This window comes from Pelobates fuscus, chromosome 5 (genome assembly GCF_036172605.1).
Source record: "Pelobates fuscus isolate aPelFus1 chromosome 5, aPelFus1.pri, whole genome shotgun sequence".
Taxonomy (NCBI): Eukaryota; Metazoa; Chordata; class Amphibia; order Anura; family Pelobatidae; genus Pelobates; species Pelobates fuscus.
Genome location: NC_086321.1, coordinates 111,531,306 through 111,555,439, shown reverse-complemented (window position 1 = coordinate 111,555,439; position 24,134 = coordinate 111,531,306). Strand labels below are relative to the sequence as shown.

At 40.9% G+C, this 24,134-nt stretch overlaps 1 protein-coding gene across 1 annotated transcript; it reads right to left on the bottom strand.

The window, feature by feature from the left end:
- Nucleotides 1-642: 642 nt before the first annotated feature.
- PHAX (phosphorylated adaptor for RNA export) lies at nt 643-23,205 on the bottom strand. Its single transcript, XM_063456949.1, has 5 exons — nt 23,014-23,205; nt 20,993-21,579; nt 19,346-19,466; nt 1,506-1,589; nt 643-988 (listed from the first exon to the last, which is right to left on the bottom strand). The coding sequence occupies exons 1-5, from the start codon at nt 23,131-23,133 to the stop codon at nt 728-730; spliced, it is 1,173 nt and encodes a 390-aa protein (XP_063313019.1). The 5' UTR covers nt 23,134-23,205; the 3' UTR covers nt 643-727.
- Between the last annotated feature and the right edge of the window lie 929 nt (nt 23,206-24,134).

Sequence of the window (24,134 nt, the reverse complement as noted above, 5' to 3'; positions counted from 1 at the left end):
CCTATATAGATGATTATTGCCCCATCCCACCGTTAAACCTGAAAAGAAAAAAAAAAAAAAAAAGAGAAAAGCTGTTCCCTTTTAGCCCCAGGCAGAGATCAGTAATGAAGGTCGTCGTCAATCCAATGCTTCACCATAGAGAAGCTTTGGGGTCTGCAGCGCTGTGCCTTTCAGCATATAAAACTGCAAATGTTGGTCCAGTAAAAATTGTAGAACATGAACAGAAAGCTCCTTTACAGTCTGTCTGATTAACAGCCACTAGAGGTGTCCCTAGCAAGCAATGTAACAGGCAGAAAAGGCAGTGTTTACATGGCAGAGATAGCAAGGACAGTCTCTTTACACCACAATTTAGCGCTTAGTGCTTAGCGTGTTCCTTTAACTTTGCATGAGATGCTCAGTTTTCTTTTAAAATTATATTAAAGATTTTGCAGCCCAGACAGAGCCCACAAATACATATTTGTTAAATACAGGGATAAAGAATACAGAAAATCCCAGGAAGTGACAGTTCTCCTTTAAAACCATCATTATAGGAGAACAGAAATATGTGCTTTAAGTATGTAAAAATACACATTGAGAAGGCAGCATAGGGCAAATCAAACATAGAAGTATTAAGCAATTACAGAAATGAACCTTGTTCAACAATTAATGAGCAATCCTCTGCAATATTTCTTTATTGAATTTACCCAAACAAACCCACCAGTTTTGCCATGTCAAAACAAAAAATCTGTTAGAACGTCTCAAGGTCGTGGGTATTATCAATATCAAATACATCTTCAGTATCAGGTTTCATCTCAGTGTGTTCATCATCTAGAGAAGCCAATGCTTCATTGGTATCACTTGCAAATGTTTCTCTTGAAGTATCATCATGCTCCTGAAAACTAAGACCTTTGATAGCTTGTTTCATCTTCTTCCCAACTATATGCCTCCTTCTCTTTTGCGCTGCCTTTTTACTTGCATATTCCTTCTGGTTTTCTTCCAAAAAGATTTCCTAAAAAAAAAAAAAAAAAAAAAAAAAAAGGAAAACAGTACACTAAAGTAAAGTATTTTATACACTGCTGGTCTTCAGGACTGAAAGTGCTAAACAGAATAAAACAAACTGAAAGCTGGTGAAGTAGAAATCACTCTTACTCAGGTTAAGGATAGTCATGCTATTGACATTAGAACAATGAAATGCAGCCCCCTCTTTCTAGTTTTGCCTATCTTTTAGTCACCTGTTTTAGGAAGCTGGAGGATGTCTAAAGGAAGTAAAATATTCTCATACAGAATCATTGCCTTAATATTCTTTACCTGCACTACATGGCATCACAGCTTTTTTCCCCTGCTATGGTAAGTGTGAAATTGTTCTGCAGCCTGCTTGTGTCTCACACAGAGCTCTCCCGTGAATCCTCCCCCCCCTCCCCCACCCGCTGATGTAAAAAAACAAATGCGCCAGAACAGCTTCAGTCACAATAACAATGAATGTGTAAATTAACTTTAATCACTATGGCTTTGTAGCAGTATTTTACCTTCACTTGCTCTGATGTAATGCTTGGTGTGTTTTTCAGCAAGTTCAGATACACTCCACCTGGGGTGCGCCTCCTGCTACCATTCTGTAAAAACATAATAGTATTTAAATATATCAACACTAATCTGCAAAATGTATTTAAAAAAATAAAATACAATTTGAATTACTTACTTAGGGTAATGCACTAAAATGAGAATTCAGAGTGAATTTGAAACTTAAGACTAAAGTGCCTTAAAGGGACTCTATAGTCACCATATAAAAGCAAGAAAGACAGGTCCCCCAGCCTTCCCTCTTGCTTTTATATGTACTTTCATTTATTTAAAATAATTTTTGAGGTGGTTTTATATTAAAAACTTACCTCCGTTCCAGCGCCGCGCCCCCAGCCATGCCGCGCCCCCTTTTTCGTCAAAATGCCGAAATCGCGGGGCCCAATAGGACGCTTCTCATAGAGAAGCGTCATCGCAATGTGGTGCGCATGCGCGGCTTCGCGCTGCACCAATCGCGTTCTTCATAGAGCGGCATTGACAGCCGCCCTATGAAGAACCTCAGCGCTTTACCGCAGCTGGTGGGGGCCCTAAAATTATCAATAAGGGGGGGGGGGACCTACTGTCCCCCCCCCGGCCCACACCCCTGAGCGGCGGGTGGGGGCCCTAAAATTAAAAATAAGGGGGGGGGACCTACTTTCCCCCCCCTGTGCGGCGGGTGGGGACCCTAAAATTATCAACAAGGGGGGGACCTATTGTCCCCCGCGGCCCCCACCCCTGAGCGGTGGGTGGGGGCCCTATATACAAAGGGGGAGATAATAAAAATTATCTCCCTACCTACCCCCCTCACCCTAAAAATAATGAGGGGGGACCATTAACTAAAAACCTGTAAAAAAAATAAATAAAAAAAAATGATGTTTTCTTTCTTCTAAAATCTTCTTTCTATAGCCCCAAAAAAGGCCAAATAAAAAGCCATAATAACCGCCGCGATAAAAAAAAAAAAAAAAAAAAAAAACCCGCAAAAAAAAAACAAACAATCCATGTTCACCCATGGAGGGTTCCGCGCAGACTGAGCTCCGCAGGGCGGGGGAAGGCTTATAAAGCCTTGCCCCGCCCTGCAATTAGGCTAAGAACACTCTGATTGGTGGGTTTAAGCCAATCAGAGTGCTCTTTGTCATTTTACAAGCGTGGGAAAGTTCTTTGGAATTTTCCCACGCTTGTAAAATGACACAGAGCACTGTGATTGGATGGATTTCAAGCCATCCAATCACAGTGCTCTGTGTCATTTTACAAGCGTGGGAAAGTTCTTTGGACTCAGGGGTGGGGGCCGGGGGGGGACAATAGGTCCCCCCCCTTAATGATAATTTTAGGGCCCCCACCCGCCGCACAGGGGTGGGGGCCGGGGGGGGGGGAGGAGAGTAGGTCTCCCTCCCCCCCCTTCAACCACAATTGGGGACAGACAGACAGCATCCCTGTGGGTTCGGGCTTCAGCTGTCAGCTGAAGCCACGCCCACAGCAGTGCTGACAGGCTATCAGCACACAAAGCGCGTTCACAGTGCTTTGTGTGCTGATAGCCCGTCTGAAGTATTCACCCAGAATGCATCAGACGAGAGGCCTTTTTAGGGCCTCTGAACTCGGAAGTCCCTCTGGTGGCCGTCTGATTGACTGCAACAAGAGGTGTTCCAAGCTTCCAATGTAAACACTGCATTTTCTCAGAAAATACAGTGCTTACAAGAAAAAGGCTCCGGGTAGCTGTAGCACTCACCTGAACAACCTCATTAAGCTGAAGTTGTTCAGGTGACTATAGTGTCCCTTTAACTGAAAGCATAACTGATAGAGTATTGTTCCAATGCAGCTTTTTTGGTCAACGTTTTACAGTTTTGAAACTAATATTTGTGTTCAGTGAAGTCTATCGAGTATAACAGTACAGCCCTGAAAGCCCTGTTTCTCCTGAACAAAATATAAGTGTGGTACACTTAATATGAAAGAGGTAATTTATGGTTGAACAGACATGTAGCGCATATTCCAGGTTTTGTTTATATTTGTTTAGATCAGAACGCGTACAAATGACTGTCCTTAACCCTTTCACGACCGCGGACGGTTCAGGACCGTCAGCGGTAAAACGTGCGTTTGGACCGCTGACGGTCCTGAACCGTCATAGCGGAAAACGGGCTGCAGGAAGCGATCAAAGATCGCTCTTGCCCGTACAATGATGTAACTATCTGCCAGACATCCCAGGCAGATAGTAACAGCCAATTACGGTGTGTGAGCGATCCGCGATCGCTCACAATTGGCTGCTGTCAAAGTGGGTGTTACAAACACTCACTTTGACAGTGATCTCTGCCCCTCTCTCCTCTGTAGCGTTTTGTGAGGCGAGAGAGACAGAGATCGTGATAGTTTGTTGCAGCAGAGTGTTCCAGAGAGTTGTAAAAAGTATCAGCAGTGAATTAAAAATCCATTTTAACCCCTTCCCTGCCAGATCTGTTTCAGCAGTGCATTTGTACTGTCTGTCTTTTTTTTTTTGCCCTTAAAGGGTTAAATTTGTTTTAAAAATATCTGTCGTAGTCTGTCGTAGTCTGTCGTTGTTCTGTCGTTGTTCTGTCGTTGTTCTGTCGTTGTTCTGTCGTTGTTCTGTCGTTGTTCTGTCGTTGTTCTGTCGTGTTCTGTCGTTGTTCTGTCGTTGTTCTGTCGTTGTTCTGTCGTTGTTCTGTCGTTGTTCTGTCGTTGTCTGTCGTTGTTCTGTCGTTGTCTGTCGTTGTCTGTCGTAGTCTGTCGTAGTCTGTCGTAGTCTGTCGTAGTCTGTCGTAGTCTGTCGTAGTCTGTCGTAGTCAGTCAGTTTCCTTCCCCCAAATCTCCATTAGATTTTTGTGACAGGAGTTAGTTTAGGGATTGCTGTTTAGTCTGTTTTAGTGTAAAAAAAAAAAAAAAAAGTATAAAAAAAAATTTGTGTGTTTGTAATTTGTTTTAGTCGTGTGTAAAACATGCAGCGTATGTATAACTTGCAGGAGGCATATGCCTTCTTGGCGTCAGACTCTGACGCCACTGACACTGCGTCAGATTTTGACCCAGGTCAGTTTTCTGACATGTCTAGTCAAGACGACATGTCATCTGTGTGTGAGCCGGCTGAAGAAAGAAGCTGTGCTTCCTCTGCTATGCCAAATGTGGAGGAGGACTGGGTACCTCCACAGTTAGCCGAGCCCAACGTCCCCCCTTTTAGTGCCAACGCAGGCATTAATGTTAATGTGGATGGCTTCTCCCCAATGCAGTATGTAGAACTATTTTTAGGGGATACCATCTGGGAGGAGATTGCTTCCCAGACTAACTTGTATGCTACCCAATTTATTGACAACAATCCAGGTAGCTATACAGCCAGGGAGCATGACTGGCATCCCACAGATGTCCCAGAGCTTAAAAAATTCTGGGCTCTCACAATGCTCATGGGGATTATAAAAAAGCCATCGATTCGCTCATACTGGAGCACCAACCCAATAATGTCGAGTCCAGTATTCTCCCAAACCATGCCTAGAGCCAGATACGAGTTACTGCTGAGATTTTTACATTTCAGTGACAATACCCTCTGTCACCCTAGAGATCACCCCCAATACGATAGGCTTTATAAAATACGCCCACTGCTAGACCATTTTCAGGACAAATTTTCGGATGTTTATACCCCCCAACAAAATTTATCCATAGATGAATCTCTAATGAAATACAAAGGGAGATTAGGGTTCAGACAATACATCCCCTCAAAGCGCTCTAGGTATGGCATTAAACTGTACAAACTGTGTGAGAGCGAAAGCGGATACACATTTGCCTTTCGTGTATATGAGGGGAAAGATGGTCAACTGGACCCTCCTGACTGTCCTGACTCCCTGGGGACAAGTGGGAAACTTGTATGGGACCTACTAAACCCCTTGTTTAATAAAGGTTACCACCTTTATGTGGATAATTTTTATAGTAGTGTCCGTCTATTTAAAACACTTTATGCTTTACAGACACTGGCCTGCGGCACTGCCAGAAAAAATTCCAAAGATTTTCCACGATCTCTCATAGATGCAAAATTAAAAAAAGGCGAATGTAAAGCACTTCGGAAAGCTGAGGTGCTTGCACTAAAATTTAGGGACAGGAAGGATGTCCAAATGCTCACCACCATCCATGATGAACGCATGTCCGACGTCTCTGTCCGGGGCAGAGTAGAGTCCAAACCGGTTTGCATCAGGGCGTATAATAAGTACATGGGTGGTGTTGATTTGGCTGATCAGCTTATGCAGCCGTATCTTATTTTACGAAAAACCAAAGCATGGTATAAAAAGGTGGCTATATATCTGATGCAAATAGCAACCCACAACTCATTTTTACTTTTTAAAAAAAATAATCCAGGGAAAATCACCTTTCTCCAATTTCAATTGAAAATAATTTCTTTAACAATTTATGGAGATTGACAAGTTCCAACAACGGTGCAAGCTGAGTCCAGACATTTTATTTTTAAGTTACCGCCAACTGCTAGAAAAAAAACCCCCCAGAAACGTTGCCGGGTCTGTTTTAAAAACGGGAAAAGGACAGACACCCCTTTTCACTGTCCTGATTGTCCTTCGAAACCAGGACTCTGTGTAGGAACATGTTTCAAGCAGTACCACACAGAACAGTTGTAAGAAGTGTTCCTGAATTTTTATTTTATTTTCTGTTTCTTTGGAAAGCAGCCATTTTTTTGTTAGTCAGTTTCCTTCCCCCAAATCTCCATTTAGATTCTATTTGCAGGAGTCAGTTTAAAGATTGCTGCTAAATGTACATTTGCTACCTGCACATTTGGCCTAACAAGTTTTCTGGCAGTAACACATAACCAGCTGTCCAAAACCAGATGACGTGTGCATAAAAACCAGAATAAAGAAAATACCACTACACTTTCTTTGGGGGGCAAAATGGTTGGGGGAAAGAAGTCAAAACACCCCATCCTCTATAACATTTGATGTCTACTTTATAAAAATATATACTATACATATTGGCATGATGGTAACATTAACTGGGGGGTACAAAAATATGTCAAACTGAAGATAGACCAAGCATACCTATATATCAAGTTGAAAAACTGACATGTACAAGTTCTGATTGTTGCCTTTTGGCCCCCAAACAACCCGGCAACCATATACATGGGGGGTATCACTGTACTCAAGAGATGTTGCTGAACATATTGGGCAGTGTTTGGCAGTGACACGTAACAGGATCTGTTAATTCATGCCTAAAGTACAATGTGTGTGACAAAGAAACAAAAAAAGATTACTATCCAAAAGTTTGACAAAGGCTGGTGGTAGAATTCAGTGCATGAAAAGTGTTAAAATACCACAATTTAAAATGCCCTGGGTTGTCTACTTTTCAAAAATATATGGTTTGATGGGGGTAAAATACATTGGCTCAAATGGGACATGGGCGCAGGTTGATTACATGTCAAAATTCCAAGTTGGGAAACTGATAAGCGCACCTGCCAAACGTGGCCTTTTAGCCCCCAAAGAACCCGACAAGCCTATGCATGGGTGGTATCACTGTATTCAGGAGATCTTGCTGAACACATATTGGGGTGTTGTTTGGCAGTGACACATAACAGGATCTGATAATTCAGGACTAAAGTACAAGGTGTGTGAAAAAAACTGAAAAAAATGTACTAACTCAATGTTTGACAAAGCCTGGTGGTAGAATTAGTGCATGGAAAGTGTAAAAATTCCACCATGTGAAATACCCTAGGGTGTCTACTTTTCAAAAATATATGGTTTGATGGGGGTAAAATACATTGGCCGGCTTCAAAAATGTCCCAAATAGGACATGCATGCAGGTTGACTACATGTCAAAATTCCGAGCTGGGAAACTGATATGCGCACCTGCAAAATGTGGCCTTTTAGCCCCCAAACAACCCAAAACACCTATACATGGGGGGTATCCCTGTACTCGGGAGATGTTACTGAACACATATTGGGGTGTTGTTTGGCAGTGACACATAACAGGATCTGTTAATTCATGCCTAAAGTACAATGTGTGTGAAAAAAACAGAAAAAAATTTACTAACTCAATGTTTGACAAAGCCTGGTGGTAGAATTAGTGCATGGAAAGTGTAAAAATTCCACCATGTGAAATACCCTAGGGTGTCTTCTTTTCAAAAATATATGGTTTGATGGGGGTAAAATACATTGGCCGGCTTCAAAAATGTCAGAAATAGGACATGCATGCAGGTTGACTACATGTCAAAATTCCGAGCTGGGAAACTGATATGCGCACCTGCAAAATGTGGCCTTTTAGCCCCCAAACAACCCAAAACACCTATACATGGGGGGTATCCCTGTACTCGGGAGATGTTACTGAACACATATTGGGGTGTTGTTTGGCAGTGACACGTAACAGGATCTGTTAATTCATGCCTAAAGTACAATGTGTGTGAAAAAAACTGAAAGAAAATTACTAACTCAATGTTTGACAAAGCCTGGTGGTAGAATTAGTGCATGGAAAGTGTAAAAATTCCACCATGTGAAATACCCTAGGGTGTCTACTTTTCAAAAATATATGGTTTGATGGGGGTAAAATACATTGGCCGGCTTCAAAAATGTCCCAAATAGGACATGCATGCAGGTTGACTACATGTCAAAATTCCGAGCTGGGAAACTGATATGTGCACCTGCAAAATGTGGCCTTTTAGCCCCCAAACAACCCAAAACACCTATACATGGGGGGTATCCCTGTACTCGGGAGATGTTGCTGAACACATATTGGGGTGTTGTTTGGCAGTGACACATAACAGGATCTGATAATTCATGCCTAAAGTACAATGTGTGTGAAAAAAACAGAAAAAAATTTACTAACTCAATGTTTGACAAAGCCTGGTGGTAGAATTAGTGCATGGAAAGTGTAAAAATTCCACCATGTGAAATACCCTAGGGCAGGGGTAGGCAACCTTTTAGCAGCACTGTGCCGATATAGGATTGTGATGTCCCGTAGCGTGCCGATCCTCAGGCTCGTCGCTACCAGGCAAGCTAACCAAGCAATTGCTTTGGGTCCTGAGCTGGCCTGGGCCCCCAAGCAGGGCCGGCGCTTCCTATAAGGCTGCAGCCACCTGAGCGCTCTATAGAGAGCCTCAGGCGGCTGCAGCACTGCCTCTCTCGTCACCTTCCCTTCCCTGTAGCGTGGCCGAGCTCCTTTTCCTCCTGTCAGTCCGGCCGGGTACCACGCGGTACAGGAGATTCAGTTTCCTGTTCCCAGCCGGACTGACAGGAAGTGCACCCTGAGCTCGGCCACGCTACAGGGAAGGGGAGGTGAGAAGAACATAGGCGGGGGAGGGGAGTAAAAAGGACACAGGGAGGGGAGTAAAAAGGACACGGGGGAGGGGAATAAGAAGGACACAGGGGGAGGGGAATGAGAAGGACACAGGGAGGGTGGGAGGGGAGTAAGTAAGAAGTAGTAAGAAGAACATGGGGGAAGTAGTAAGATGAACATAGGGAGGGGGGAGGAGTAAGAAGAACATGGGGCAGAAAGAAGAACATAGGGAGGGGGGAAGGAGTAAGAAGAACACGGGGGTGAGGAGATGAGGAGAACACGGGGAGGGGGAGGTGAGGAGAAGGGGAGATTAGGAGAACACAGGGGGGGGGAGGTGAGGAGAAGGGGAGATTAGGAGAACACAGGGAGGGGGATGGTGAGGAGAAGGGGAGATTAAGAGAACACAGGGAGGGGGGATGAGGAGAAGGGGAGATTAGGAGAACACAGGGAGGGGGTGAGGAGAAGGGGAGATGAGGAGAACACAGGGAGGGGGTGAGGAGAAGGGGAGATGAGGAGAACACAGGGAGGAGGGGTGAGGAGAAGGGGAGATTAAGAGAACACAGGGAGGGGGGATGAGGAGAAGGGGAGATGAGGAGAACACAGGGAGGGGGTGAGGAGAAGGGGAGATGAGGAGAACACAGGGAGGGGGTGAGGAGAAGGGGAGATGAGGAGAACACAGGGAGGAGGGGTGAGGAGAAGGGGAGATTAGGAGAACACAGGGAGGGGGTGAGGAGAAGGGGAGATGAGGAGAACACAGGGAGGGGTTGAGGAGAAGGGGAGATGAGGAGAACACGGGGAGGGGGGTGAGGAGAAGGGGAGATGAGGAGAACACAGGGAGGGGGGTGAGGAGAAGGGGAGATGAGGAGAACACGGGGGGGGGTGAGGAGAAGGGGAGATGAGGAAAACACGGGGGGGGGGTGAGGAGAAGGGGAGATGAGGAAAACACGGGGGGGGGGTGAGGAGAAGGGGAGATGAAGAGAACACAGGGAGGGGGTTGAGGAGAAGGGGTGATGAGGAGAACACAGGGGGGTGAGGAGAAGGGGAGTTGAGGAGAACACGGGGGTGTGGAGAAGGGGAGATGACGAGAACACAGGGAGGGGGGGTGAGGAGAACACAGGGGGGTGAGGAGAAGGGGAGATGAGGAGAACACAGGGAGGGGGTGAGGAGAAGGGGAGATGAGGAGAACACAGGGAGGGGGTGAGGAGAAGGGGAGATGAGGAGAACACAGGGAGGGGGGGTGATGAGAAGGGGAGATGAGGAGAACACGGGAGGGAGATGAGGAGAACACGGGAGGGAGGTGAGGAGAAGGGGAGATGAGGAGAACACAGGGGGGGTGGAGAAGGGGAGATGAGGATAACACAGGGAGGTGGGTGAGGAGAACACAGGGAGGGGGTGAGGAGAAGGGGAGATGAGAACACAGGGAATTTTCAATTGTTGGAAATGTTCAAGTTTTATGCACATTATATGCAACAGCAGTATTTGCACTGTAAACCTTTTTTATTTATATAAAGTGTGGGTGAACTTAAACTGTATGGCTATGCTGTGGTTCCTGTAGGCTTTGCGTGTGGGGGGAGGGGGGCACTATGTCCATTTTGCTTGGAGCCCCCAAATTCCTTCAAACGGCCCTGCCGATCCTATTTTTTTAAATTGAGGTGTGTGTGCTGCCGTATTCTGCTTGTGTTATTTATACTGTAATTGCTTTGTATCGTTGTATTTGTGCTTATATGAGCTATTATATTGTATATGTTCATTAGTAGTTCATGGTATCGTGTATGATACATATGAATGTGGGCTGTGTATGAGGGCTGCTTGTGGAATTGTGTGTAGATGGATATGTCACATTGTGTGTTAGGTAGTGTATGGGGGCTGTTTGGGGTTTTGCATGTGAGAGGCTGCATGTGGGATTGTGTGCATGTATGTAGATTGTTAGTGATGTTGTGTTTGTGTGTATGTGTGTATGTTTGTGTGTGGGCTGTTCGTATTATTTGTATGAGGGGAGGCTTATTCTGCAGGTCTGTGTATATCTAGCAGTGTGGGTGGCTTCCCTGGGTTCCAGTGGAGACCAGCCTGGGCAGGTACAGGTCAAGGACAGGAGCTGCAACATCAGCTGTGGGCTGCTCTACTACATTGTGGATTCCTATTCACAAGTGCTGGCAGGAACGGATCTGAGATCACTACCTCTACGTGCTGCAATGCATAAATTGAGGATTGTCCTTCACTACCTCTTTGTATTAGCAGATATCTGAAGTTTCACTGAGACTCCTGATAGGCCAGACCCTGTTTGGCTCTAGCAGCCTTGAGTGCCGTGGAAAGACACCTCGAGTGCCGTGCATGGCACTAGTGCCGTAGGTTGCCTACCCCTGCCCTAGGGTGTCTACTTTTCAAAAATATATGGTTTGATGGGGGTAAAATACATTGGCCGGCTTCAAAAATGTCCCAAATAGGACATGCATGCAGGTTGACTACATGTCAAAATTCCGAGCTGGGAAACTGATATGCGCACCTGCAAAATGTGGCCTTTTAGCCCCCAAACAACCCAAAACACCTATACATGGGGGGTATCCCTGTACTCGGGAGATGTTGCTGAACACATATTGGGGTGTTGTTTGGCAGTGACACATAACAGGATCTGTTAATTCATGCCTAAAGTACAATGTGTGTGAAAAAAACAGAAAAAAAATTACTAACTCAATGTTTGACAAAGCCTGGTGGTAGAATTAGTGCATGGAAAGTGTAAAAATTCCACCATGTGAAATACCCTAGGGTGTCTACTTTTCAAAAATATATGGTTTGATGGGGGTAAAATACATTGGCCGGCTTCAAAAATGTCCCAAATAGGACATGCATGCAGGTTGACTACATGTCAAAATTCCGAGCTGGGAAACTGATATGCGCACCTGCAAAATGTGGCCTTTTAGCCCCCAAACAACCCAAAACACCTATACATGGGGGGTATCCCTGTACTCGGGAGATGTTACTGAACACATATTGGGGTGTTGTTTGGCAGTGACACGTAACAGGATCTGTTAATTCATGCCTAAAGTACAATGTGTGTGAAAAAAACTGAAAGAAAATTACTAACTCAATGTTTGACAAAGCCTGGTGGTAGAATTAGTGCATGGAAAGTGTAAAAATTCCACCATGTGAAATACCCTAGGGTGTCTTCTTTTCAAAAATATATGGTTTGATGGGGGTAAAATACATTGGCCGGCTTCAAATATGTCCCAAATAGGACATGCATGCAGGTTGACTACATGTCAAAATTCCGAGCTGGGAAACTGATATGTGCACCTGCAAAATGTGGCCTTTTAGCCCCCAAACAACCCAAAACACCTATACATGGGGGGTATCCCTGTACTCGGGAGATGTTGCTGAACACATATTGGGGTGTTGTTTGGTAGTGACACCTAACAAAATCTGTGAATTTATACCTGAATTGCAATTTATGTGAAAAAAATAAAAAAAATAAACTACCTATGCAAAGTTTGACAAAGGTTTATGGTAAAATGGCTGCATAGAAAGTATCAAAATATTCTTAGATGAATACCCTGGGTTATCTAGTTTAAGAAAAATATATACATGTGGGGTGTTTTTTGGAGATTTATGACATAACAGTGTTACAATGTCACTATTGATACATTTGAAAAATGTAAATTTTGAAACCGCAATTTCCTACTTTTACTTATAGCCCTATAACTTGCAAATAAAAGCAAAAAAACACGTAAACATTGGGTGTTTTTAAACTAAGGACAAAATGTTTAATCTATTTAGCAGTTTGTTTCATTCGATTTTGTAGATCAGTAAAATATTTTTTAAGTAGAAGTCAAAAAACACGTTTTTTTGGGTTTTTTTCACCATATTTTACTATTTTTTTTAAAGTAAATGATATGAAATGATACAAATAATGGTATGTAAAGAAAGCCCTTCTTGTCCTGAAAAAAACAATATATAACTTGTATGGGAACAGTAAATGAGAGAGCGGAAAATTACAGCTAAACACAAACACCACAAAAGTGTTAAAATAGCTCTGGTCCTTAACGTACAAACATCGCAAAAACAGTCCGGTCCTGAAGGGGTTAAGGGCTTAAACCAGATTTCTTTTAATAAAATGTTTTGGATGCAGGACATTCTGCAAATCCGATACAGACTCTCAAATTATGCTCAGGTATATCTTCGGAGTACAACAATAACCCTATTGTATGCATGTCAATAATTTGTGATGTTTCAGTGCCATATAAGAAACGTGTGAATTTCAGATTATTAAGGGTCAAGTCATCAGCGTCAGGGGAATTAGCCCGTTTCTAGCTCAGACACCTCCGAGACAGCCTCAAACTGTATAAGCCTCATCAGCAATAAACCTTTTAAGCATTTTCAGACTGAACTTTTAACTATAACTAAAACAGACTTAAAACTTGTTCCCTTAACTAACCTAGCACTAAGTTTCCCAATTATCCCACTTACTGCCACCCACCCCAGCTAAGTAAATTACAAAATCATAAAATAAAACACACACATTTTATAAACAAAATACATTTAACACCTTTAGTGGTCCTGTAGTTTTAACCCTGCAAAGTACAAACTGCAATGCACTGCAGGGTTAAACACCCTGCTTCGACTGCATTGACAGAGTAAAAGTCACACGATGGAAGCTCATAGGATTCAATACTTTTCTATGAAAAACGTTGGATGGGTGCGCTGAGCTTTCCGCATGTGCGTATTAGGCATTAGAAGCGCTGGTAAAAGGGGAGTAAAACATTTATTTTAAAAAGTTTTAAAAGTGTGTGTGAGGGGGTGGGGAGGCGAGGTGGCCTAAATGTAACTAGGTACAGGTGCATTATAGCATCAGGACAGGTTTGTGTTCTTAAGGCTAAAATGTTCCTTAACGACAGTTGTAAATAAAAATATAGATTTCTTGTTAAGCAACAACAACAAAAATCTTTTTGCCGCAAAAAAAAAACAAAAAACTACCTAGTGTTCATAAAAACAGATTTATATGATGAATAACAAAACAAGAAAGAAAACAATACTACCAGATTAGAATTTAAAATATTTAAGAGCGGAACGTGACGTAAGCACGCACGCACCAGGAGGCGGGGCTTGGAGACTATGCCACGAGGAAGTGGCGTTTAAGCTGAGAGACTAAGGAGGCTCGTTAATCTGCAGCTGTGAGACAGGGGCAACTGCTTGCGTAAACTGCCTGTGGAAGACAATATCGGCAATACTGTATGGCAATACTGTGTGGAGACTAAATATAAAACTACAGGGGACGAAAAATATAAATGCTAAAAGCATGTATACATCAAACAACCTTCTAACAGTTCTGCATTCCTGCAAACTATGAAAAAGTGGATAGGTTGTTATATTGACACGGTGACAAGATGTTCAGAGGTCCTTAGAACATAAAGGTGAAAATTTCCCCTGTATGAAACTTCCCCTGCATGAAAGGCAAAGGAGAAAATGTAAAGGTGTAAAACTCCCCTGCATTAAAAGAAAGGGTGGCACAAGAAAATATATATAAGGGGCTTACTATTTTCTGCATATAAGCCTTTAAAATTAAAGGAACATAAAGTTACAAGCTTCATACAGAGATAATACCGTGAATAACTAGTTATTGCTGTAATATTAAAAGTGAAAAAAGGAGAAGAAAACCAAGGTAAGGTAAATATATATATATATATATATATACACACACACACACACACACATACATACACACACACACACACTGAGTGCAAGGATTGGAATATTTTTTGTATTTACTATGAGTGCAAGGATTGGAATATTTTTTGTATTTACTATGAGTGCAAGGATTGGAATATATATATATATATATATATATATATATATATATATATATATATATATATATACACACACATATATACACGTACATACGGTAAATAACTACGTAAGTGTACACGTAGACTTTAAATACATATATATTAAAATTCTACGTGTATATTTAAGTAATCTTTTAACATAAATTATGTGATTTAATTCAAATTTGATTGACATGCCTGACAACCCAGGCAAAAAGTGCAGAGAATTTGAATTGCAAGCACTCTATTTAACCCTGTAACTTTCCAAGACAACATAAAACCTGTACATGGGGGGTACCGTTTTACTCAGGAGACTTCGCTGAACACAAACATTAGTGTTTCAATATGGTAACTTGTATTACAACAACATTTTTAGAAAAAGTGACGTTTTGTTTGCATTTTTCACACACGAATGGCACTTTTACTGACGATATTGTTGTAATATCGTTTATTGTTTTAAAACACTTATTTTTGTGTTCAGTGAAGTTGCCCAAGTATAACAGTACCCCCCATGTACAGTTTTTATGGAAAGTTAGAGAGAGTCAAATATAAGGCTTGCATTTCATTATTTTCCACATTGAAATTAGCCAGGATTGGTTATGTTGCCTTTTGAGAGCGTATGGTAGCCCAGGAATAAGAATTACCCCCATGATGGCATACCATTTGCAAAACTAGACAACCCAAGGTATTGCAAATGGGGTATTGTCCAGTCATTTTTAGTAGCCACTTCGTCACAAACACTGGCCAAATATTATTTTTTGCTTTTTTCACACAAAAACAAATATGAATGCTAATTTTGGCCAGTGTTTGTGACTAAGTGGCTACTACAAAAGACTGGACATACCCCACTTGCAATACCTTGGGTAGTCTACTTTTGCAAATGGTATGCCATCATGGGGGTAAATCTCATTCCTGGGCTACCACACGGTCTCAAAGGTAACATTACTAATCTAGCAAATTTCAAAGTGAAAAGCCTGAAAAATGGAATGTGCTATATTTGACCCTTTAACTTTCCAAAACACCGTAAAAACTGTTAATGGGGCTACTGTTGTACTCGTGAGTCTTTGCTGAATATGTGCTCTTTTTGCAGTAAAAGCTAACCATATTATGACATTTACAGCTAAAATGTGAGGCGGAACTACAATTAAAAAAAAAATTACATTTCTCAGTTTTTTGATTTTATTCATAAATTATGTTTCATATATGAACAGTTCATGTAAAAGTAAAGCCATGTTTCTCCTGAACAAAATTATATTTAATAAGTGTGGGTGCACTTAATATGAAAGAGGTGAATTACGGTTGAACAGACATATAGCACAAATTCCAGTTTTTGTTTACATTTAATTTTGATCAGAACATGTACTATTGACTCCGCCCTGAAGGGGTTAAGGGGGCAGTTGATTAAGTTGTGCAAATGGCTATGGCAAAAATTCCAAAGAAGAAAGAACTTAAAGACAGTTGAAGAGGATTAAGAAAAAAAAAAAAAAAAAAAAAAAAAAAAGGGATAAAAGATGGAGAAAGAGAGACAAAGAAATGTTTTTTGTTCTCTCCACTAAATTGACTAAAATAAATAGTGTTCTGACTTATACACTAAATGAAGCACGTTGTCACGATTGAGTAATTGTATAATGGACTTACGAATTATTACTAACAGAGATTTCACACAAATAATGGACTGAAAGAATGCAATATAGTAGGAAATGTATTTTTTTTTTTTATATTTTTCTCACAGGTATTGGTTAGTGCAACATAATTCACAAAGCTGGAGCACAAGAAGAGAAATAATACATGAATATTTTTTGCACAGTGTAAGATTTAGAAACTGATTAGAATGGTTACGTTTTGGAGAAACTTTGAAAGAATTATGTTTATATGAAAATAACACTTTGACAAGTGAAATATAAGTTTGATACACTTCTCAGAAAGGTGGAATACATTGACTGGGTACAATAATTTTGGTAGTAGTTTCGTGGTAATACATAGGTTGAAGTTTTCTTTCTTTGCTCAAGAAAAGATAGTTTGTGTCCCAACTATATGGTACATGGATATAATGAGAATTTAAATGGTATAAGAATAACCCGGCCAAGATCAACCCTTCTTATGCTCCCGCTTGGAGGTCATTTAATGGACCTTAGCCCTTAACAATACGTTATGTTTTTATGTTAAGGTTTACATTATGAAGTGACTTCTAGCCGCCTCTGATGTAAGTGAGAATGTGTGTTCTCCTTGTTCTATAGGAGAGCATATATGTAGTGTTTTTGTGGAAATTGCTGTGACTGGGACAGGAAATATTTAAACAGGATATAACGCTGAAATGCATTTCTATGAATATACAGTGTTTAAATACACCATTTAAAAGAAAGCTTTTATATGAATTGCTCAGGAAAAATCGGATTGATATAGCAATGATCCAAGAAACCCACTGGAAAAGAGAGGAAGAGATTAGGTGGAAATATGAGTGGTTCGAACAAGTTGCTCATGCGTCCTTAGAGAAAGCTGAAAAAAAGAGGAGTAGCTATAATTTTAACCGCCCAAAAACACCAGTGCTAAATAGTTTCTAAATTTTATCCTGAGTTTAGAAATACCCAATGTTAACATGTTCTTAGCTTTTTTGGGGAAAGTTATAGGGCAATAAGTAGAAGTAGCACTTTGCTATTTCCAAACTATTTTGTTTTCAAAATAAACGCAAGTTATATTGTAACACTGTTATCTGTCAGGAATCCCCGAATAATCCTTCACACACACACACACACACAATATATATATATATATATATATATATATATATATATATATATATATATCAGCTCTCCTGTCCTTCCGCGAGCTGTGTGGAGCGTTGCCGCGCGTTACCATGGCAACGCTCCACACAGCATCGCGCAGGAGGACAGGAGAGCTGCAGGACCTGTCCTCCTGTCCTGCATACCACCACCGGACCACCAGGTATGGCTGTGTTCCCCCCCTCCCCTTCACCAAAGGTAAGAAGAAGGGAAGGGGGGGATACTGATTTAATAAGTTAATAAAAAAATAAAAATGTAATGCATCTTCAACTCCCCCCCCCCCCCCACACACACAGCACCCCTATCCCCCCCCACTCACACACACACACACACACACACACAGCACCCCTACCCCCCCAAACACACACAGCACCCCTACCCCCCCAAACACACACAGCACCCCTACCCCTCCCCCCCCCCACACACAGCACCCTAAAATGCCAAACACTGAATATCTGTAACAGTTCATCGCTCTACTAAACGTGTACACAAAGAGAAGGGGAAAGATTGTCATTTGTTTTTAAATAATGATAGTCTGCTTATCTTGATCGCAAACAGTTATATACAGAGGGTATTCTAGTTGTTTAGACGATTGATAGCCATCTAAAAGAGGTGTTTGAGAGATATGCTAACAGCTGCAACTGGCAGAAACTAAAATGATAGAGGGATAAAATAGAAGCATCACTTGACACAGGATTCAGAAGGGTTAATATTAGTCTAGTATTAAAGGGTAGAATTGCAACCAAATATATAAAAAAATAAAATGAAAACCAATTAAATATTTATATAATAAATCACACACTATGCATTTTATAATATATGTTTATTGTAATTATTGAGTTATGCCAGGGTTCGACAAATCGAAAATTCGCCCTGGCGCCTGGGTAGCTAAAGCGGACAGATTGGGGAACAATGGAGCTTCACACTGTGCAGCACTGACACAGGACTCTAATGGCTGTCTGAGTGACTGTCAGTAGAGGTTTTATTAGGCAGCAATGTAAACACTGCATTTTCCATGAAAAGGCTTCAGGGACAGGCTATAGGCACTAGAACAACTACATTAAGCTGTAGTGGTTCTGGTGACTATAGTGTCCGTTTAAGAACTGTATATTTCTCGTTGCAAATTAAACTTCGCTAGTTTTAAAAGAAAAAAAACTTGCTCCTAACTTTTTTAGCTGTCCCCTAGATTCCAAACAAATATGTTAAGCACTGGGTTATAATGTACTTCTCCATGAAGTTAAAGGGTTATTACAAGCATAATAACGCTGTTGTGCTTACAATGGTACGAGTAACCCAACGTAAATTTCCCAGTATTGGGGAAAAAACAGTTTTTCAAGGTTTTTCCCCTTTTAGCTGGGTCCCCTCTCCTGCTTGTTTTGCATACATTTGGTTTCTGCAGAGGTGCAGAAGCCAGAGTCTGATTGAGTTGGCCATTCATTGGCTAAATGCATCAGCGTTGCGCTCTCAGCTGTGACAATCTGTGCAAAAACATGCACAGTATTGATATTAGCCAGCTTGGAACTCTTATACATTCCAAAAGAAAAAGATCTTCTGGATTAGTAGTAACAAATAGCAAACTTTATTCTCATGTCAGTCATTTAAAATCCAATGCGCATTCCATAATTCACAAACAGTGCCTTATCTCAGCAGGTGCCAATGGGGCAATATCAGAAATGTGTACATGTTTTGTTATGTAGCATATAACTTTTTCAACTCTTGTTCCGGTCTGGCTAATGACACCCTAATGACTTGCTGAAGGTAATTCGGAAGCGGCTTTCCAAAATCCAGATATTGAGAAGTTAAAGAGGTTTGGAGCAACTTGCCAAAATATAGTGATCTACACTGCCCCTTATATATATATTGCATAGTTTATGAAATATTATCAAGTAATTATTTAATAAAATATTGACTTATCAAATCAAGACATATTGCTAGTTACCCATACTGAATTTAGGTTTCTCTCACCATAATGAAGAGTCCGCCACTCTGTTCCACCTCTGCAGTCTCCATGAGAAGCTCGATAGCCTTCTTTGTTCCAACTGTTTTCACAATCCGCTGTATTAGATCTTTTTTGGGCTCTTGAAGTCTGGACGAGAAAGCAAAAACAAAGAAAAATTAAACACACCACTCAAAATATTTGTGTACATGCTCCCTAGGTTTTGGACATGATCTGTTGAAACATTAATCTGTGATGTGAAGCAAATTGAGCATATTTTCTTTCTCCCCAAGTGATGAATACAAATTCTCTATTGAAACATAAAATAATATGGACAGGTTTGCTTGATCAGATTCAATTTAAAGTCACATCTGCATGTTTTAATGCAGAACAGCTTACAGTTAAAACAGCTATTCAATTATATGAATAATCCCTCTCTCTCCCCCTCCCCAGAGTAAGTTATATTTTTTCAGATGTTTGATGTGCACAACCTTCACCCTTATGTTTACATAAAGGAAGTAACTCACCAATATATTACACAAGTTAGGTTGTATAAACTAACCAATGCTAAACATATATAAGATCAGCTCACTTAAATTTGTGTATTCATTTTCCTTTTTATAAAGGTTACACCTAACATGTCTAATATCAGTTTGTGTTACTAAGCGAACAGTGCTTGAAACCTGAAAGTTATCTTGTCAGCACTGTGACAGTCGTTTCTTTTGCACCTTTTCTCATCTAAGTGATAGCACTAATGAGAACCTTCTGCAATGGAGTCACAATATCTACTGCAGTAAAGAGTATCACTGCATGGCTGCAACACAACTAATTTATCTCTTTGCATAAATTATGGTGCAACAACCTCCTACTTTAAGTGTTCTCAGTTTATTCAAGCGAATCTTAAACACTGGGGATAGCAACCCCATGCTATTTTAGTGTGTCTCCATTGTTTGGAATAAGCACATCACACTCGTCAAGTCCTAGGCAATCACACACAATAATTGGTTTACTGTAGCAGGTCTCCTTATCCTAGTGCAGTCTTGACTCCGCTAAGAAGGAGAAAACTAAAGTTATTTTGGATAATCTACTTTGCTAAGGATTGAATTAAGAGCAGGTCACTGGGCTAGTTTTAAAGTGGCATTATCATTTGAGTTTTTCATAAAAATCAACAGTTATGAAAGACTGATAATGGCAGTTGTAATCATAAGAAATAAGACATATCTAGAAGCGTCTGTTGCCATATTCTGCTATTTCAGAGTGAAGGCTAGTGGAATCAAGACATTTATTCATGTATTGAGCAGTTGATGTATGTGACATCTGAGAGATCAAACTTTGAGAGATTTTGTGCACATAAGTGAGTGTGCACCAAATTTGTCCAAGTTTGATCTCTCAGAGATGTTTCATCCATCACATACTGGTATGCATGACATTTAAAAATATTGTTTATGCAATACAGAAATACATTTATTTCTTTAGTGGCTTCAGGAAAGCCACAAAATAGAATGGTCTATCAAAGGGTCAGCTACCAAAAGCCCAACTTAAAACTAAGCCGATGTACCCATTATTGAGACGTAGGCCAAGAGTAATTGATGATTGATGTACCAATGTACATTATGCTGAATGACCATAATTCCTTGTGATTTTCCTCCAGCATAGATAACTATGTAGTTACTAACCTATATGCAATTTCATTTGCTACTTTGTCTTCTGGATCAGCCTCTGTTATTTCATATCTCCCCTTGTAATCCATTTCTAACCGAGCCCCAAGCCTGTCCTTTAAAGGTCGCTTTCTCTTTAAATGACCATTCTCCTCTTTTGGTACAGAATCCTTATCCTCATGCATGTACTCATCCAATTCTTTATCAAGTTTCAATTGCTCCTCTTGGTTTGTCTTCTCCATCATTTTCTTTGCTAGGATATAATTATATGTTTCAGACTGCCTGCTCATGTCTATTTGGCCTTCCATGTCCATTATACCAAGCTCAGATGCTACTGCCTCTTGTGTCTGTTCTTGTAAAACACTAGCCCAGATGTTTAGTTTTGCACCTGATGACCCAGTCTGTCTCTCCTGGCCTGGAACAAAAGGAAAAGCTGGCCTGGAAATTTCTGGAGGCGGATGAGAAGATTTCTGACGTTTTCGTCTCCATGGCGCTATATCTTCGTCACCAGAATCTGAAAGGCTATCGTCACTAGAATCCAGTCCCTTAATGGAACGGTATGGGATACTGGATGGAAGATGAGTGTTACTTCTGTAATTAAGTTTCTGGAAAAAGGAGGAGTAAAAAAAAAAAAAAAAGAAAAAAAAAAGTTTAACATAAATCAGAAAAAATAAAATGTAAACTGAATTAGTGTTACTATAATGAATTAAAAAAAAAATACATATACATACACACGAGAGAGAGAGAGATTAAAATAAGGGATCTGCACTCGATGTCTCAGCATATTTATAGCCACAGTGCGACATCTGTGTTTATTACTGCTGTGGATAAAAAAGGGCAGCAGGATTGCAATCAATTGAAAATAAATCCAGTGAGTGCACTTTTATTTATTTTTGCAAGTTTAAAATTATGGAACAAAATCAAAATACTGGGGTTAACATTCTTGTAAAAGCCATGCTCTCATTTGCTTACTAAAGAACATGTATATTTTAGTACTAATACTCCAAAGAATAAACTCAGCCATAGTCATTGTAACTGAAAATTCTGACAGTGTTATTACTATAGTAAGAATTCAAAGTAAATTCACGTTTTAGGACAGAGTAGCTAAAGTTGACAGTTTAGAGAAAGTTTCCAGTTGAGCTATTTGAACCTAAAGAAACAATATATGGTAAGGAACACAAACGTATTCCTGACTCTATAAAAACACAATCTTCCCCCCTTGTTCCCCTAAATATAGTAAAATCTTACCTTTATTTCAGTCTGCTGCGGCTGGCTCTGCACCTGATCTGCCTGCTTGGCTGACATCAGAAGTGATGTTCTGAGCCAATTGCAATGCTTTCCCATATGGAAGCATTGGATTGGCTGAGCTTGTCAAGGAGGCAGATCAGGACAGAGCCAGCACAAGTGAAACCACAGCCCTGGCCAATCAGCATCTCCTCATAAATATGAATTGAATCAATGAATCTATCTTTATGAGGAAAGTTCAGTGTCTACATTCAGAGTGTGGAGACACTCAACGGCCCCAGAAAGCTCCTCTAGTAGCCATCTGAGGAGTGGCCATTGAAGTTATCACTAGGCTGTAATGTAAACACTGCATTTTCTCTGAAAAGACAGTGTTTACAGCAAAAAGCCTGAAGGTAATGATTCTACTCACCAGAACAAATTCAATAAGCTGTAGTTGTACTGGTGACTATAGTGTCCTTTTAAATTTGAAATTTCCTTGGAATTTTTTACTTTAAATAAAACCCAGTCAGGTTACTGAATAACTTCAGTTTCTCAGATATTGTCACTAACATATTAGTAAAAGTATTAAGATAAAAGTAATGAACAAAAGACCAACAATTCCCACATTAGTAAAGCAGTGATGCTAGTGCTGTGTGTAAAGCTGACCCAGGGTTCGTGCTGTCACAGGGCTGTTTCCCTCTGTGTGTCAGTGAGCTGCAGATCATGCTGCTGGTAGCTCGGCCAGCACTGCCTGCAATGGTTCTCTATATAAACTGTCACTGTGTGTGACCTGGCCCATTATCCTATTTCCATACCTGCTGATGCTGGGCCTTGTCGCCGGTGGCCCCTACTTTCATGTCGGTGTCGGAATCGCTGACCTCCCCATCCTCCAATTCTTCGTCGTCCATCATCCTTTGAACGGTTTCCAGCGCCATGACAGCTTTACCGGAGACGGAAACACGTCACACGGAAAACAAACTGTCTGGCGCGAGGGCCCGAGAGAGAGCAGAATTCGACCAATCACCGACGAGGAGGGCGTTGCTTAAGGTATTCGCGAATGTAACGGCCGAGCTGTGGCCGCGTGACAGGAAGTGGTCACCTTAGAGACACCTAGTATATTACACCTAGTGCATTATAGGACACCTAAGTATATTACACCTAGTGCATTATAGGACACCTAAGTATATTACACCTAGTGCATTATAGGACACCTAAGTATATTACACCTAGTGCATTATAGGACACCTAAGTATATTACACCTAGTACATTATAGGACACCTAAGTATATTACACCTAGTATATTATATTACACCTAGTATATTAAATCTAGTGCATTATAGGACACCTAGTTTATTACACCTAGTACATTATAGGACACCTAGTGCATTTTATGACACCTAGTATATTACACCTAGCGCATTATATGACAGCTAGTATATTACACCTAGTATATGACACCTAGTGCATTATATGACAGCTAGTATGTTACACCTAGTGCATTATATGACACCTGGTACTGATACCGGAGAAACTGACGGAAGCCAAGCACAGAGAGATGGACACAGGTTTCTTCAGGAAGGAAGAGATTCTTTATTGGATCACCGATCGGGACTCAGAGGGACTAGCGTCACCAAAATACAGCAAAGTCTGAGTACTGAATACATAGAGTACATTCCTTATATAGCACTGTAGCTCCTCCCACAATTAACTACACCCACACATACCCTTAACCTATTTAATGAATAGAGTCTAAACTCATCCATCCGGTCTAACCACGTGGCTCATCTGATACAAAGGAGAGGGACGCGTAATTCCAGTTCTTACATTCCTGCACCTGGTCAGTACAGTGATGACAGTATCTTAGCTACGTGTAATTAAGTAACTGATACTACAAACACATATACATACATATGCCTTGTGGCAATCTTAGCCTGC